The sequence below is a fragment of the Dermacentor silvarum genome, chromosome 1 (assembly GCF_013339745.2).
Source record: "Dermacentor silvarum isolate Dsil-2018 chromosome 1, BIME_Dsil_1.4, whole genome shotgun sequence".
NCBI lineage: Eukaryota > Metazoa > Arthropoda > Arachnida > Ixodida > Ixodidae > Dermacentor > Dermacentor silvarum.
In genome coordinates, this window is record NC_051154.1 from 419,236,083 (window position 1) to 419,254,973 (window position 18,891).

Sequence of the window (18,891 nt, forward strand, 5' to 3'; positions counted from 1 at the left end):
CCCTTTCGGGAGTGTGCGAGTAAACTTGAACCCACCTGCAATCCAGCAAAAACACCTTATCACGTTACTACAAATAGCCGTGCAATCAGCGCATGCACCCAATCTACATCGGCTGGCAGCCAGAACAATTGAGAGCTACGTGATGCGAAGCATTGCTGTTTGGTGGTTAAAAGACACTCGCAAACCGTGGTAATTTTCTGATGCAAAACATACCCCACAGCTTGGGAAGATGAAATGTTTGCATAGCCTTGCTTTGTTAGAGATTATGATTTTACTTTGTAATGTATGCACAATTATGCATATGTACATCCATTGACATAACTCAAGGTCCATCGGTTCACTGATTGTGGTTTTGACCGTGCTTTGACTGCTGACATCACTGTTGGTTTCACTGGTGGATTCACGGCTTAGGGTGGAGCACGCCCAATGTCAGCAATCGCTGATGCCAATGCGCACTTGTGGAAAAACCCAGGTGCCTAGAATGTGGATATGCACGCGATAAGTGATTGCACATTGTTTCGTCGGTGCTCTACCAGGTCTGAAGGTCACATTCTGGGCTTTTGATACTAGCTATGCAGTCCTAGGTCACCGTTCGAGACGCACGAAGGCAACGTTGACCATGCCGGTGACATATGAAAAAAAATATTGCTCTCTCGGCTCAACTCAGTAACGAAATTAGCACTCGGTTGTGCAGGCAGAGGGAATTTCGGTCTCATCCTTATACATTAAGCCTACGGGGTCAGTGGTGGTGCCGCTGTCTGATTAATCAAGCATATTCGAATTACCGGTGTCTGAAAAATTGGTTGGCCAAGTTGTCTCAAGTCTCATGGCTTCCACAACATTGGCTGTGCACAGGTGACTGTCTCGCATGTGTTTATTGTGCAGAGCTGTCAGAGGAGCAGAAGGAATATCAGAACTTGGCACGCAAATTTGCACGGGAGGAGATTCTGCCTAAGGCGGCGCACTATGATCGTACTGGGGAGGTACGTATATTTGTTTTGTTGCATGACTCTTGCTTTGAAATGAGACAGCTTCTGTTTCTTTACAGCTGTGGTTTGAAATGAGTTTGACTGATACAGCCAAGTGACTTGTTATGACATCTGTAGACTAGAAAAAACTTGTCTCTACCCATATCTAAAAGGAGCAATCCATCTGACTATTGTTAGGTGAATGCAAATTCGAATTGAAGATGATGATTGTCATGAAGCTAGCCTCTTGGTTAGCTTAAAGGGACACTAAAGAGAAACAGGAAGTTCAGCTGGAATAAAAGAGGGACCTTCAGGAATGCATGCAGTTTTTGTTGGGTGCAAAAATATGAGTTATTAGCGGAGAAATTCGTAAACAAAGACCAAATATCTCTTCCTCAATTTCTCTCACCCCAGATTTGGCGCTGAAGCAGTGTCGTCACAGATTTCATTGCTCTCAGCGAATCAGAATGCACCATGACACGTCACCGCTTTCGTAAACGGCCGAGGCGCTGGCTGCATGGCCGCTGCGTTTGCGTTTACCGCGATGGATACCGTTGCTGCTGCTGAACCTTGCAATGAAGAGCTTGCCAGGGAAGCAGGACTGCATTTCAGCGATATTCAGTGAAACGGAGCGCGAAATGATCCTCCTTGCTCGAGCGGTAGGTGTTTCGGCGTGCGATGGCCGTGAGCCGCCGGCCGCGCCGGCGGAAAGCAGAGCTTCGTTTTCGTCGATGGTAGGCTTCATGTTCCCGACAGAACAAGCGTAGCAAGTTGCGCACGTACTCGGTATGGTTATTTTGTGGCTTTATTTAATGACATTCAGCACTCACCGAGCCGCCAGTTTGCTGCTGCAGGGGCACCGGTAGGGGGTTTAATGGAGGCTGCATTGAGGGAACAGCTGCTGAAGAAAGGACTGGCCTCTGGGGCACGCCAAGATACTTTCCGAGGGTAGGATTATACACATAATCCGAGGGCGAGAATTGTAGAGAGCACACCATCGGTTTCTCTGGCTCTTTTGCTGTTTTATCATCGGCAGAGCGCTGAGCCATTGCGAACGCCGGGGAGCCGGGGCTCAACGCGCGGCACCACATGAAAGGACACAATCTAGTCAGCACTGCCGCTGCTCCTGAGCAAGCACCTTGGGCCATTTATGCAGCCCTCAACATTACACACACGAGGCATTTGCTGGCTGTTTCCCGCAAAGTCCACGTTTTTCGAGCCACGCAAACACACAACCTAATACTGTAGAGCGGAACAGGCACGCGTGATGATGCATGGACCAAAAAACAAAACTACAAAACTATCACGACCGGATGTACCGCCATGCCATTTTTTCTTATTTTGTGGTAAACTTGTACTTCCTCACTTGAAACGGTTTAAAAAGTTGGCAAGTGCTGTTTATGTACGTTTAAGGTGTATTTCATTCTGCGTTTTATTAACAGCGATAAATCGCTCTCGACCAATCACGACCGGCCTGTGTTTGTAATCTCCGACGTCACGAACGTGTAGTGCGGGAAATTCGAAGGGGTGTCGGCACCTATCCTTCAGTTTTTCGCTATTTTTTCGCTTATTAAACATCTGTTCGCCGTAAGAATGGTATGACTGTGATTGTGATAGGATAAAGCTCAACTTCCGGTTTCTCTTTAGTGTCCCTTTTATTGGTTAGATTAACTGCCCCGGTAAGGACTGTTACCAGGTTCAATCCCCCAGACCAGAAAACCTCTGCCTTTCTGGGACACTCGTGTAAGTTTCTTTTGTATCTGTGGGCTACTTTCAAGGGTTTCCGTTTATATAGTTGATCAGGGTTCCTGTGCCCATTGTGTAACCTAGTGGACTGTCCAATTCTGCTGCTGCTGAAGTGCTGATTGGCTGGGCTCTTGGACACGAGCGAGGAACGGACAAGCACCCCCAGCCTGCCTCCTCCTCGTTGGTTCAACAGTCAGTGGCGACCGAAATGGACAGTCAGCTGTTGCGTCCCGAATCGGCCGGGCGCATTCTTTGATTGTTTCCCATCGAGGCAGGCCCTTTCATGAGCGTCGCCGAGACGGCGACAGTGCCAGACACCGACGAGACAGGCAAACAAGCGCCCCAACTAGGCAGTGCGCATTCTTTGGGTGCTTCTCCCGATGCCACTCCCTTCATCAGCAGCCGCCTACTTGGCGACGCGGCGCGACACCAGCTGGGACGCGATGACAAAGAAGCTCACGAAGCTTGCCCCCCTTCGTTAGATGCGGGGATTAGTGCAAAGGTCATTCTCCCGACCCGGGCAAGATGACCGTCGGAGGGCAAGAAACAGGTCACCGACTTTCGTGGAAGGAGTGTCAACCCCCTGTTTCCGGATTGCCTCGTCCTTGCTTCGAAGGTGCAACATTGGAGGCGGAGTTCAGCGAACAAGACGGCCCGTCTGATTGGCCGCATCAAGGTCATCTGATTCCCTAGTCGGGTCAACTAGGGAAGACCGATGTTTTACAAGGGGACACCTTGCGTGCAGTGGTGTGTCCTGACCTGTTCTGATATGTGCTCAGACATGTAGTGAGCTGAGACTTTCAAAGTGCTCTCCCATGGAGTGGGCTTCCATATTTGTAGCCACTGTAAATATGTAGAATAAACCCTTTTTTCTCTCGCTCTTACTCCCGGACGTACTCATCCCTTTGGCTGAAGGATCACCGGCCTAAACGCTACCCGAGTCTCAACAAACTGGCAGCAGCGGCGGGATTAATCTCCGACCTGCAACAACGGATGGCAGCGCTGAGATGAAACACCAGCCCGTTCCTAACACCGCACTTATACAATACCCCCCCTCCCCACCCCCTGCTATTACTGAATAACCTTCCTGCTTCCTTTAAGAGTATTGAACAAAGAAAAAATTGCTTTTTTTTCTTTTTTCTGTCCAAGGTACTTCACGCACAATCAGTATAGAGTCCATCCCAAATATATCAATCTCGGATACACTCAAACCTCGTTTTAACGAACGGGATATAACGAAATAATGGATATAACGAAGTAAATGAAATTCCCTTTGAAATCCCCATAGAGATCAGTGGAACCTCGTTGATACGATTCTGCGTAATACGTTTTTCGGGATGATACGTTTTGTTCCCGTTTCCTGGCCAACGTATCATAGGAGCAATGTATTTTCATGCGGTTGATACGATTGAGTTTCCACTTGAAATTGGATGATACGACTGCAAACTGGTATTTCTGAAACTCGTAGCTTTACATTCAAGTGTACTACATTAAATTGCATTCCAACGACTCACGAACAACATGTTAAGGGCCATAACCACATAAAGCCAACAGACATCGAAGCCAAGGAAAGTATCGGGGAAATTAAGTGTAGTTGAAATTGTAATGTAGAAAATAATGAAGAAAAGGGGAAATGAAAGTGGACGAAAAGATAACTTGTCGCCGGCGGGAACTTCCGGCGTATATAATCAAAATTTGCTATGTGGCCTGGTGTGGGGCCCTTTGATAGTGCTAATGCTCTTACCCATGCTACTGTGCGAGTGAAAGCATGTGACGTTGAGCCGGCAATTGCGGCTTGCGCACGCAAGGGCGGGAAGGAAGTGCTTAGTCTTCCAGTTGTGCACAACGCTCCGGAGGAAGGGTAGCGAGGTGGAGGGCCACACTTGCGGCCGCGCGCTCCCGCCGGCCCGGAAGACTCCGAGTGGGGTGGGGGGCCGCATTCTTTGCCGCTCGCGGCGCTGTATCTTGAAAGCCATCTGTGGCAGAGTCCACCCTCCCTATGTTTTCGCGGCTAAGATAGCGTTGATGCGAGTGCCGGCATGAAGCTCAATTGACTAACTGCCGCTGCCGTTCTGACTCAATCCATCGTTTCGACAGCGAGTTTCCACGGTCATCGAGTGAGATGCGTTTATGTTTGCTTGTGCGCGTGTGACACCATGCTTGTTAATTTAGTTAGTGTGCCTATGTTTACAAGTTTATACGGCCGACAAAACTACTATCCTTACTTTGTATAGCTGTCTACTAATTTGCTATCGCAATCGATGCTTCGCCTTTCGGGTGAAACTGCAACTTTTCTTTAGGGGGCCCTTCACCAGGCCACATAGCACATTTTAGTTATACGGTGGAAGCTGTTAGGTGCCCTCTTGGGAGTGTTCTATCACAAGAAGTTTTGAAATTGGTTCATTAATAGCCGAGAAAAATATTTCAGTGCCGCAGATGCACGATTCCAGGAGGCGAGCGTCACTGCCAACAAAGACATTCTCACCACTTGCCCCATCTAGCCTCCTGAGGCGAAATTCCTTCCCTGCGTTCTCCCATGCCAGATCTGGAGGATCATGTGACGCATACGTCATGGGCCCCACCTTCTACTTTTTTTCCTCACTTTTTCCTGCGCAGCGCACTTACGCTGACGGGTCACGCGCGTGAGCTCTTGCGTTTGTCTTGTTTCACACGGTGCACGATTTTGCGCGCTGTGCACGAGAGCACTTGATTAGCTGTATAAGTCAGTGCTACGCGAAACATTGAGGCCGACGCAAGCGGACCTCGGAGCATGATATGCACTAGAACACGGTAAAAAATTACATTGTTTCACTCTCAGTGTGCGCGACTGCACGACGTGGGAACAAGCAGACGGAAGTATGTTTGTCTTGCTACGGTACAGAGTAAAACAAGAACACGCAGACATTTGGTTTGTAGGTTTCATTATTTTTCTAAACTTTAATTCGTCTATTGAAGCAAGAGATCAAACCAAGTTACAGATGTTGCGTTGAATGATTCTTAAAGTTACGTGTCACCAAGAGTGACGTCACAGCACATAGGCGCACTTGCACATATACTGTCAACTCTTGGCTAGGAGCGCCCACGAGGAGAAGGGCAAACGCCGTTAGGTTTGAAATTTCAGCGCTTTACGCAGTGCGTAGCGATGTAGTGCTTAGCAGACATGACTGTTAGTGCGCATTGTATGCACTGCACTTGTCAGCTCAATATTGCCAGATCTTGTGAGGGGCCATTTAAAGGAGATCATGTGATAGTCTTTGTTATGCTTATCTGCACCAAGAATGCTGCGTAGTGCCCTTTATAAGCTGCCGCTGTAAAACTAGCTTGCTATATGCAAATGTGAATCAAGTGCAAGCACAGTGCTGTGCAAGTATGGCAGCACCGCAGTGCAGTGTAGAAACCAGCTTTAATTTAAATATAGAGAGAGAGGATTGAAATTTTGTTTGTGTGTGCCTGTTTGAAAAGTTTTGGTCTTTTTTGTTTGAGACTTATGTTGTGACCCACTGGTATTTGAATGCACAATATTGTCACGAGTCAATGCGAACAAGAGACCACACGTTGAACAAGACGGTGGAACAGCTTAAGAATTACCAGCCCAATGATATCTTCTTCGTCTTCGAATTACCCTGTTCTACTACTCAGAGTCAGTTAATGCACATACTGTCATCGTCGTTCAAACGTCTAGATGGAGTATGCGTCAATATAATATATAATATAGTGTGTTGTTTCTTACTGCTGCCTTGGCCATCAGAGGAAGTCATTATGGTGACGTAGTAGTGGCAGTGTAAGAGTGGCCCAGCAACCTGTTCTACACATGTTTTGATTGTGGTACAGGGATGTTGCATATGCTTGATGATGCCTGTGTTGTAGTACTACAAGGTGTGCAACTTCTTCCTATTGTAAGAGATAAGGAGAGCTGAAAACTAGCTGATGGTGACCACACCTTGTCTTATGTGCAGTTTCCCTGGGACATCGTCAAGAAGGCCTTTGAAGTTGGATTGATGAACCTTTCCATACCTGCAAAGTATGGTCAGTCCTCATTTCCTTCTCTGTCGTTCTGCCGGGTTGAAGAGCTAGTTGGTGCTAATTTGCAATGGAAGGACTATTAAGAACCGCACAGCTCTAAAGAACCCTCACCCAAGTCATGCCTGTGAAAAAAAAAACAAGGCACGAAGCAGACAGCAATGCTAATCGAAAACGTTGGTTTCCGTAATGGACTGTGCAGCTGACATAGTTATCTTGAAGATATATATGGTAGGCTTCTATAACTTCTCGCATAACCTTTGCTGGAACAGGATACCTACGTTGTTAAACAGTGGCAAGCAGCTGCAGCTGACAGTGGTCCTCTTTTTTGTGTTCTGCTTGGCACCGCAGTTGGGTTGGGATAGACACCAATGTGTCTGCTTTCAAACAATGTGTGCTTTTATACATTGGTGTCTGTGACTCATGAAACAAGGTTGAAGATCAGACCTCATCTCAACCTTATTTTGTGATCTCGAAGCTGGGTCCTCACTGTGGAGTGCACCTGGTTTTTGTGTTTACCATGCATTGACTTAATAAAGATGTTTCAAGGTCGCTCGGAGCCATCTTGAACCTTGCAACTTGACCTCACAAATATTTGACCGCACCAAACCTCGTAATTTGTGTGCAAGGTTTAAGGGAAAATTGTTGTGCTCACTCACTGAATTTCTAGAAGTTGCCCACTTCACCCCACTTCATGAAATTGCGATAAAATTGCAGCTGAGGTTCAACATTGTGATGTTTAATCTCGTTAGGTAGCCTACCTTTGTTAGTAAATGGTTAAATTCATGAGTGCAGCCCGCTTATCTTCGTAATTGTATCATCAATGCTCCAGGCAGGTAACTGCCAAAATCTGACTACCGTAAAATTCCGAGTAAGCACCCCCCCCTCCCCTCCCTCTTTCCTCTGTTATGGTGAAGGATAATTCAAGAAAAGTTGATGGGGGAGCCCTTGCTCGGTCGGGGACCGAAATTCACGGGCTGTCGGCCCCGGATCCGGCGGCCAACGTGCTTGGCTGTACAGTCTCTCAGCAATCGCATGCTTGCCTGGCTTGCGCGTTCACTTCCGTCGGCGTCGATAAAGTGAAATGGATTGCAATTTAAGCGCTGCATAATTGTGTACATACTGTGCTGACCAACACAGGCGCTTTGTTACGAGCTGCGTGCAGTCGTGTTGCAAGCGCCACCAGTCTCCGATTCGACGGCCCTACGAGCTAGGCCTGGTAGGGGCACTTGCTCGGAATTTTACGGTAGTAACAACAAATGCACACTGTTAGAGGTAGCACACCCAACACTAGCTGTATGCATTGGCATGCAGGCGTTGCTTGCTGCCAGCAGTAGAGGAACACTGTCCATGCTTTTACTTCCCATACATGGGCTGTTTTTGCAAGCTTTAGGCGTGTGCCTGACTGAGAAGTGGCATTGTGTGGGTGCTTATGTGCCTACCTTTAAAGCACATCCAGACCTTGCACCCAATTTACACTGTCTTAGCAAGCATGAAATACTGCCTACAGCTGCGTCATTGTTGCCTGTTGCAAATGAAGAAGAAGGTGGGCCGGGCACGAGCAGCGGCCACGGGCTCTGCTCGCGTAGTTGCTGCCAGATGACGAACGAGTCAGATGTCGGGGTCTAATCCCCGTCATTGTTTTGCTACATTTCAAGTGGTGCCAAAACCGGAAATGAAACCAGACTTGAAATGTAGCAAACAACGACGGGGATTAGAGCCCGACGTCTGACTCGTTCGTCATCTGGCAGCAACTGCGCGAGCAGAGCCCGTGGCCGCTGCTCGTGCCCGGCGCACCTTCTTCTTTATTTGTAACATTGCCTTTTTACTTGTGGCGATGTGATGCATGTGTGTGACAGCCATGTGACTCATTATCTGCGTGGTTGGACTGGAGCAGGGCGTGCGCTTCCGTGTGCCCAATTTGGTCGCACTTCCATGCTTTGGCACTTCGCGTGTGCCCTCTTTTTATCGGGTTTAAAGTGGGTAGCGATGGGGCTTGTTGGTGATTCATGAGGAACACTTGATATGCTGTGGGTTGTGTTTTTACTTGTGCCTTCTTGTGTTCATGTTACATTTCGTGCTGCATCGAAAACGGGTTTAAAGCGTTTGTTGTAGCAGTACGACGATTTAAAAAACATTCATTATATCTGGAAGCAGTTTCCATAGGGAGAGTCGGAAAACCGTAAATGCTCTGAAATGTGGTTGTTAATAACCAATGGATCGTTCTAAGTGGGTGTACTGGCAGGACGTAGTGCGATTTCAGCCATTCGATGTGAACCATTGCGCTGCCGTTGATGCTTAGATGGCTGAAGGGGCTCAATGACGTAGGTGACATCTGAATGGAAACACAGATGTCAGAACGTAGACGGCGAGGAAGCACCAGCAACCATTTACGGTCATCACATAAGTAACTGTGGCGTTGAATTACAGAAGCCCATTGCAGATGGTAAAGTGACTAGTAGTGGTGGTATGTGGCGGTGGCTCATACAGGAACTCCAGGAGAGAGGCTATCCAAGGATTCTGGCGCTGCTCGGATGGCATGTCGGCATATGTAAGGGATGAAGAATCGTAGCTGGGCACAGACGCAGCTCCAGGCTCATGGGCAATTAAGAAGCGAGAAAGGGCGTCGGAGCAGTAACGGCAGTGACGCTTTTTCGAGGCTGATCTCGGTCGGATCGGCATCACCAACTTCTTCTGCTTCCAGCATTACGTCCCATGGCATACGGCAGCGTCCGTTTTCGTAAGAATAGGCTATGGCTAGCTCGCAGAGTTGTCTATGACAAGCAACAAGCCTTTTTGCACTCACAACAGGGCAGAAAAAAATGCAAATCGACGCAAAACTCCAGCTGGGAGTGTGCTTCGCTACAGCCATGGCTCACCCAACCTGGTACTACCCAGCCAACATTTCTTGCCACTACCAGGCGCCGCTACCATACCTCCAGCACAAGAGGCCTACGACAGCCAGGGCTGCCTCTGTTGCTACAAGGTGTAACGTTCTGTTTAATCAAACATAATTAATCTGGCCGCCACTTCTACCTCTTCTCTTGATCTCTCATGTGCACTGCTTCCTTCTCTTTCACGAGCGTTACACGGGCCTCTCCTCTGTCGTTAACCCTCCTGGGTTGATATGGTACCGCGTTGTTCACAGATGATGTTTCAATAACACCTTGTGGTTCACTGTAGCACAGTCTTTAAAATGCCTTGCTGATGAGTGGTCTTCACAACCTTGTTGGGTCCTGTAAAAGGAGTCTTTGATCCTTGCAGTCCCCCTTGTGGGTTCTTGGTGTCTCACAGGAGACCAACCACCGCGGGTTCGAGCTTAGCGAGCCACAGGGCCGCGTCAGCCGTCGCCTCCAGCACCGCTCGCGCGCGAGCTCAGAGGCCGCAAGGGGCTACCGAGCGACGCACGCAAAAAACACAGTAAAGCCCTGAGTTGACGGAAACCGTTTACTGAAACCGTCGGCACCAGCACTGCACAAACGCCCGCACGGAGGGGAGCCAAAGGGGTCCCGCACCAGGGCGAAAATACAATAACAGGCGCCTATAGCACGTCGCGGCGAGAGCACAGGCTCAAGCTGGGACACGCCGCTAGGAAAAGTCCCGGCGGCTATGCTACTTGCTCTGGCGGTAACCAATGGGTCAACTCGCGAGAGCACGGGCAATATCCTTCAGCTTAGGCTTTCGGCAAGTGCGGCTCGGCGAGGTACGACCTCGCGCGAGCACTAATGGCACCGCTCGTCGGCTTAGCGTCGGGAAAGGATCAGCACAAAGTACGCGCTCCCCGCACGGGCAAAGGCACCGTGCGCGAGCTCCAGTCCTAGTCACAAAGGTGTCGGCGGACGAGAGGAAAGCATGAACGTACCGTGTGCTGGTCCCGGAGAGAAGTCCACGCTTCCCCGCTAGCAGCCGACAACAGGCCGCGTCGTGACGTCAGCGCTCCGCCCTCACCGCCAACCGCCGCGTGCGCAGCGCCACCGCGGGAACCGGTTAGGTGGCGCGGGCGGAGAAGGAGGCCAGCGGGGAACGATGGCGAGGGATGGCAGAGCAGGCGAAGCGCGCGCAATCATGCCGGCGCAACCCTCAATCCCCACACCCTTCGAACAAGCACGTAATCTCCCACTTGTATGTCAAGAGTCGGCGGTCGTAATTTCTTTTCATTGCGGTTTTGTATATATAGTTAAAGCTGGATATAACGAAATTGACAAATTCCTGAAAAACTTCGTTATAAAGAGGATTTCGTTATATGCAGGTTCGACACGAAAATTCGAAAAAGAAACGCTTACCATATTTACTCGATTCTAACGCGCCCTCAATTGTAACGCGCACCCGTTTTCCGTTTTCGTCGAAGCACTCATCCTTGGAATATCATAAGAAGCCAACAAACAATGACACCAAGGACAACATAGGGAAAATTATTGTACTTATTAATTGAACTAAAGAAATTATAAATAATGTAAATGAAAACGGATGAAAAAACAACTGTCCGCAGGTGGGGAACGAATCCATGTCTTCACATTACATGTGCGATGTTGCGGACAGTTGTTTTTTCATCCGTTTTCATTTCCATTATTTATCATTTCTTTAATTCAATTACTAATAAGTACAAGCAATTTCCCCTATGTTGTCCTTGGTGTCATTGTTTGTTGGCTTCTTATGATATGATTAATAAAAATCAGGCCCCTCGGTTCCCTTTCTTCTGGTTCATTACATAACGAGGGCTCGAATCCGGCAACATTGATGCCTTCAGGTAGCATATGTAGTTTTACTGACCAGTTGCCATCACCCAAAAAGATCACGTGCTCGTGACGCCTGCGGCAGAAAGGATGTTCCACATCCGCCCACAAGTTTGGGAGTGGTGGCGCTGGCTAACACTCCCAGCGTTAGTTCTAGTTGTAAAACATAAATACCCCAGAAAGTGGATGGGAAAACGGCTCCGCGGTAGCGCAATGGTGAGAGCATCGCACGCGTAATGCGAAGACGTGGGTTCGTTCCCCACCTGCGGACAGTTGTTTTTTCATCCGTGTTCATTTCCATTATTTATCATTTCTTTAATTCAATTAATAAGTACAAGTAATTTCCCCTATGTTGTCCTTTGTGTCATTGTTTGTTGGCTTCTTATGATATGATTAATAAAAATCGGGCTCAACGGTTCCCTTTCTTCTCGTTCATCCTTGGAATGTCACACCAGGTACCGGATGCGTGGACGCGTGTCGTTTTGCGCAAGCGCGAAGCATCGGAAACGAAGAGCGAGCGTCACGCTGGCGTCGTAGCGCCGTGTATTGTTACATTAGAACCCCGCTGTTACGTTCCCGGGGGCTGCGTTTTCTCGGCTGTTACGTCGTTTTCAGCCGGTCCCGGCACAGCTCCCATAGAACCCAATGCATTGGTAACCCCGCTGTTGCGTCGCAACTGTGGGACCGTTCCCGCATCATACGTTGCAAATTGCCACCCCGCGCTGGCCCGAGCGGCCATTTTGATTTTTCATGTCGCTTGGCTTGGTGGCTTGACGATTGCATTGGCCGCCCAAAGTGCCGGGGGCGACAACTGTGACGTATTTTCAGTTTCCGCCAGCAAAAGTATGGCCCTTGAGATCCGTATTTGCTATATAAAGATGGTGTCTATGATGCGTGTGGCCCTAAAACTGGTTTTGGCTCATAGATATTCCGTATAAAGTCCAAGGGCAATGACGCAGTCGCCGCGCGCCGTATGCTGTATGTGCGAGTGAAAACGTGCGAGGGGAGCCGACGACCGCGTCTAAATCTCGTGTGTGCAAGAAAAGCAGGGAGGAAGCGCGCCTTCTTCCGTTGTGCTCGAGGCATTGGCGAGGGGGAGGGATAGCGGGGCGGCGTTGTACTGTACTCTGGCATCAACTGCGTACTGCGCAGCGGCGCGCGGTCGCGTGGGCCGTATCTTGAAAGCGATCTGCGTTGGGGCAGAATCTAGCAGTGTTGGTGCGTAGGCGGCTCGTAGCTTTGCGCGTGCTGTGTGTTCTCGGCGCTCAGTTTGTGTTGAAGCGATAAATAACAGCACGAAGGTCACTTCGCTCGCTTCTCCAGTGGCGCTTCCACACTCCGCCAGCGTTTGACAGCGCGTGTCCACGCTCATTGAGTGTTATGTGTCACAGCGTGTACCAGCGCGTCGGCAACATCAACTGGAAAAGGAGAAAGTGCCGGCTTGGCGGGCTAGGCCAGCTGCAGCAAGCGGCAGGATCAGGTTTGAATGAAGGGAGGGGGAAAGGTCACGCCTGCGGCGGCAAGATCGCCGGGTCGAGGGATGCAGGCCCGCCTCGCACACGTGCGCTCGCTTCGCATTCCGTCGCGGCGGAGAAGGTGCTTCAGGTTGCTGCTGATGCAAAAGTGACAAAATTTGGGGTGAAATGTCGGAGGGGAAAATTCGTTATATCGAGGGGGTCTCCCGCTGCCACTTCGTTACGTAGAGGTCTCATATACATGTGCTTCTACGGAGTAACGGCGGGGAATAGAAAAACTTCGTTATATCCAGGAATTCGTTATATGGAGGTTCGTTATAAGCAGGTTTAACTGTAGCTTGTTGATCTTCAGACTTTCATTCTTGCACCAGCAAAAGATTCGCGATTCCCAACAGGTGGTCTGCGGGAAGCCATTCCAATTTTCCATGGTACGCGAAGTACGGTGTGCACCCCAAGCCAGCCGTGTGTGAGTGATTGTGGTGGTTCACAGCAGTTTCAAGGACACATTTCCAACGGCCTGGAAATCCCAGGTAGAGCGCGATGGAACTGTTTGACATCCCGTATCGCTCTCTCGGCGAGTCCATTTGCTTCTGGATGGTATGGTGCAGTGAAACGAAGCTCTATGTTCCTCTCGTCAGCCCAACGTTTCAAGCGATCATTTCTAAAAGCTGGACCATTATCAGTGACGATTACTTTGACGTGTTTGAACATATCTCGATTAAGCAGCAAGATAACGCTTTTGGAATCTTCTTTTCCGGGCTTGTATGCCCCCATGCGTGTGCACTCATCAATGGCCAGTAGAAAAGCTTGCGCAGTTTGTACTCCCTCCCCCTTTTTTTCTGAGCTCCGCGAAGTCAAGGTGTATAGTCTTGAATGGCTTTTCTGAGTGTTTTTGGATAATCATTGCGCTTCCACGGGGCCTGAACTTTGCTTTGCAGAGCTGGCATTGATGGCACGTCTTCACATATTCCGAAATATCTTGTTTCATCGTCTTCCAGTAAAATCTTTGTTTAATCTTCCAGTAGGTCCTCCAAAAACCGTCATGGCCACCAGATTCCGGAGGATCATGATACAGGCTTAGAATTTTTCCTACACTCGTAGGCATGTGTAGCCTACCATTTTTAAGAGTCATCTCTTCCGTGCCGTCCCGCAACATATGGGTGACATACTTGTCGTCATCGTGATTCCTAATTAGCAGTCTTGACAAGGCGTTTGCATCTGGTAATTTTTCTCCTGGCCTGTGAGCGACATCGAAGGCAAACTGTTGTATTTCGCTCACCCACCTGGCCAATCTTCTTTTAAGTTGCGAGAGATTAAGAATGTATGTCAATGCTTAGTTGGCGGTGTTTGCCTTCCAGGTACGCCCTGAAATAACGAAATGCCATTACGACTGCCAATGCTTCTTTTTCCGTCGTTGGGTAGTTAACTTCTGCCTTGGTGAATGTGTATGAATAATAGCCGATCACTTTAAACTGTCTCTTCGGATGCTCGCTTTCGTCTCGCTGGTATAGTACAGCGCCAGTACCATAATGGGAAGCGTCGGTGTTTAGCTCGAACGGCTTCGAGAAATCTGGTATTGTCAGCACGAGGTCAGACGATATAATTTTTACAAGCTGCTGACACTGCATTTCGCAATGATTAGTCCACACATATGGAGTATCTTTTTGTGTCAGCAACGTTAGGCATTTGGTCTTTAGGGCGTAGTCCTTTATAAAAGCCCTGAAATGTCCAGCGAGACCCAGGAACACTCGAAGAGAATGCAAATCGTACGGTTTTGTCAGCTGGGAGATGCGCTTGATGGACTCTTCTTTCGTGCTTTTTGTTTATCCGTGAAATATTCTATCTAGGAAGACAACGGTGTTCTTAAAGAATTCGCTCTTCAAGTTAATCTTTAGCCCAGCTTTGCTAAGTGCTTCTAGTACCCGGGATACAGTGGAATCTCGATGATACGATCACGGCTAATACAAATTTTTCTGAGGTCCCGGCCGAGCCCTATTACTTTGCAATGTGCTAGAGAACAGTTGTTACGAATCAATTTTCGACCCGCGTCGGTTGATACGAATAAACGCCGCCCCACCGACGGCCGCGGTAGAGAACAACGCGCAGTCACGCGCGTTTTCCCTTTCTCATTTGGTGCGAAGGCGCGGACGCGGCGCCAGACAGCGCGGAAGCCGTGACTGGGTGCGAAGAGTTTGAAGTGGTGGCGCTTTTGTTGCTTTTCTTTTTGTCTCTTCGCTCGCTGCGGCGGACGCGCTTCCCCCACGCGCGGCCGCGCTTCCCCCACGCACGGCCGCCGCAGCAAGCGAAGGTTCGTGCGGTCTATCGCTTCAACGGAAACTTAGCGGCGTAAGCACAGTGCATACAAAGGTCAGAGCCGTGTGGAGATCACTTTCAGGATGCGGTGCGCGCGACAACACCGACAGCCGGCACAGGCGCAAAGTACAAGAACGCATTTGTGGAGGGAGTAGGAGCCTCCCCCCCCCCCAACTCCCTCCCTCCCGCGCTACCTTCCCACTTTGCTCCATTCACGTGGGGAGATTGCGTCGCCCCCTCCCTCCCTCCCTCCCATACCCCCACGGCCTTTCGCGCAACGGAAGTCGCGTTTGCTCTCCGCTGTGCGTTCGCTGTCCGTGAAGGCGCGCGTCTCCCACGCGCTTTCACTCGCACATACGGCGCACGGTGACGACTCATGCTCCACGTCTCCTGCTCCTCCTCCGCATAGCCCTCGTTGATCTCCTCTCCCATCAGTGGGCGCACCTCGTGCTCGCTACCGCCCTTGTCGGCGAGATTTTCCCGCGGAAGCCGCAATTTCGTCTCATGCGGCTGCACTGTAAGCGGTATGCGTATACATGGAGTTCTATGGGAGGGTAAACGGGAGTCGGAAAAGGCCGCGTTGTAGCCAGTTCTGCACTTTAAACGGTTACGTTATAAGTGGTCTATACTGTAAATGCTTTTTACGTACGTGTGCCTGAGTGAGTTCACCTCTCGACTCTTTAATTTAGCTAGTTTTAATTGTGTTTCGATGATACGAATTTCGGCTAATACGAATTTTTTTCGTGACCCCGTGCGATTCGTATCATCGAGATTCCACTGTAGATGCGAGCAGTGGTGATCACGAGTCTTCGAATAAATGATGATGTCATCCACATACACGTTGCAGAAAATTCCGGTAAATTGGCTAAGCACGCTGTTCATGATCTTCTGAAACCATGTACCAGAATTTTTCCAACCGAAGGGCAGTCGGTTGTATTCAAAAATGTTGAAAGGAGTAACAGATGCCATGAATGGTTTGTAGTGTTCTTGCAGCGGAATCTGCCAATATCTATTGCAAAGGTCGATGCGGGAAAGCCATATACATCTGCCTGTCTCGTCAATAATATCGTCGATCCTTAGCATCGGGTATGGGAATAAATCAGTCTGACGGTTTACAAGTCTGTAATCAGTGCACATCATGAAAGTGCCATCATCTTTGGGCACAATTGTAATCGGAGATGCAAAGGTAGATATTGATGGTCGAATAATTTGAGCATATAGCAAGCTTTGTAACTCTTCTTTTAGCCATTTCTTTTTTTCTTAGGACATCCCATAGGGCTTTCTTTTAACAGGTGTTGTGTCGCTGAGCTTGAATGGAACTTCACTTACTTTTGCTGCAGGAGGGTAAACTCCGATGCATATCAGCTCCGGGAACTGTGTCGGTACATCCGAACTCTCTCTGACCAATTTGAGACGTGTTTCAGAGTCTGCATACACGTTGAACTGGGATGTCTCAACCGGAATGTCGACGACTTCATCACTCCATGAGATGTTTGTTTATCTTTAATTTCTTCATGTCAGGGCATGCCAGTATAAAATTAAATGTGGCGTCATGAACAAGCAGTGCTTCTACAGTTGTTTTGCTTGTTTTAAACTCTACAAACAATGCGTGCCCACTTGTCTAGCACTCGGGTACTTCCATCGTAACTGTGTACTTTGACAACATTTCCACTGAATATTTGATCTTGCGGAATCAGTAGCGAATTTACTATGCTAACTGATGCTCCAGTGTCAATTAATACTTCAATCATGTTTGCATTGGCGCTCATCTGTGCATACAGTAGGCCTGCCGCAGATTTCGCCAAGTACAGTAAAAGCTCGATGATACGAATCTCACGGGGTCACGAAAAATATTCGTATTAGCCGAAATTCGTATCATCGAAACACAATTAAAACTACTGTCGAATCTCGATAATTCGAACTCGAAGGGGCCCGAAAATTTTTTCGGATTAAAAGGTCGTATTTTTGAAGTATTCGTGCACCATAGCACGATGCACGAACGGTGCGAGTCGTGAAATATCGCAGCGCGCAAGCGCATAGCAAGCGCGGGCCACGAAACTGCCCACGCCGGCTAACGGTCGCTTCCCGATAACGACAGAAAACGAAGCTTCAGGGAGCGAGCGGGCGGCGCCGGCACACGGGTGCGCACGGAGACCGTTGAAGGTGAGGAAGGAGGGCGGCAGGGAAGCGGATTTGGCCGTGTCAACTCCGCCGCTTCGGTGGCTCCCCTTGCCCTCCCTCTAAACTCCCTCGTAGCTCTCTCACCTTCGACTCCGTGCGCACATCTCCGTGCCGCCCGCCGCCGTGCTGGCGCCAGCTTATTTTAGCCGCCCCCTGAAGTTTCGTTTTCTGCCGTTATCGGGAAGCGAGCGTTTGCGGGCGTGAGCAGTTTCGTTGGCCCGACTGCGCCTCCGCCGCTGCTTCCCTCTGCGCTGCTGCCGCAGCGTGCAAGGTCAACATGTGACTAGAAAATAGAGGAGAAGGGTTCACTGCCATTTTATCCACGTGGCTGAGGTGGCTGAGACGTCGGCACTAGTGTGTGCTAGAATACGGTTCTCTAGAACACTCTAGTCGGCACGTACACACTTGTTCCGGCGCGATGCAGAAACGGCGACCTTGCAATTTGAGAGGGGGAAATTTCCGCCGCGGGTTCTTTTTTTTTTTTTTTCCCCCGTTCTTTCGCGCGTGGCATTGAGAGGTCTCCCCTGAGCTTTTGCTCTATGGCGGTGTCGGAGCAATGCCGGTCGGAGGCGCCGCCGCGTTCTTTGGCGCGCTGCTAAGAGCATTGTCGGTGCGCGGTATGTTCGAAATAAGCGTATTCGAATTGACGAGATTCGACTGTAGCTAAATTAAAGAGCCAGAGGTGAACGCACTCAGGCACATGTACGTAAAAAGCATTTATTTCTTGAAGCGCTACTGCTTCAAACTCTTCGCGCCCAGTCGCGGAGTCCGCGCTGTCCGGCGCCGCGCCTCCGCACCAAAAGAGAAGGAGAGAAAGCGCGTGACTGCGCGCTGTTCTCTTTCGCGGCCGTCGGTGGGGCGGCGTTTATTCGTATCAACCGACGCAGGCTGAAAATCGATTCGTAACAACCATTCTCTAGCACGTTGCAAAGTAATGGGGCTCGGCCGGGACCACAGAAAAATTCGTATCATCCGGAAATTCGTATTAGCCGTGATCGTATCATCGAGCTTTTACTGTAGACGCTTTCTTTCGGTGTCTCCAGAGAGAAGGAAAAATCCGGGCTTACCAGTTTTTTTACTTGTTTCGGGTATGGAGTCCTCTCTTTGGCTGAGTCAATTTCAGCATAATTCACCATTAACGGCGAGAAATTGGAGTGGCGCCATCTCGTGGTGACGTCACGGCCAGGACGCCGCTAGCTCCAGCCCGTTCAGCTGCCGTGTGCGTTCGTTCGCTCCCTGCATGTGCCAGCCGTACTTTCTCAAGGATGTTTTGGGTGCATTCTGCTGTCCTCTGTCACGCCTCAAGTACAGTGTCTCTTTCGAAACTGCGTGAATCGTGAGAATTTCTTGCTTGAATATTGAAGCTATATAGAGTTGCAGAGGTTACTGCTTTTGCAAAGTAGAGGTGCGCCGTGTCTGTCGAAAAATTTTGCGTAAAAAGAATGCCTGCAAATT

At 49.4% G+C, this 18,891-nt stretch overlaps 1 protein-coding gene across 3 annotated transcripts in view; it reads left to right on the forward strand.

Annotated features, from left to right (window-relative positions):
- LOC119437611 (probable medium-chain specific acyl-CoA dehydrogenase, mitochondrial) overlaps nucleotides 1-18,891 on the forward strand; it is a 241,958-nt gene that overhangs the window by 48,978 nt on the left and 174,089 nt on the right. For all 3 annotated transcript variants that reach the window (XM_037704610.2, XM_049660744.1, XM_037704609.2), the window contains exons 3-4: nucleotides 886-983; nucleotides 6,671-6,740. In XM_037704610.2, coding sequence (XP_037560538.1) covers nucleotides 886-983; nucleotides 6,671-6,740 — 168 coding nt within the window. The remainder of the gene's footprint in view (nucleotides 1-885; nucleotides 984-6,670; nucleotides 6,741-18,891) is intronic.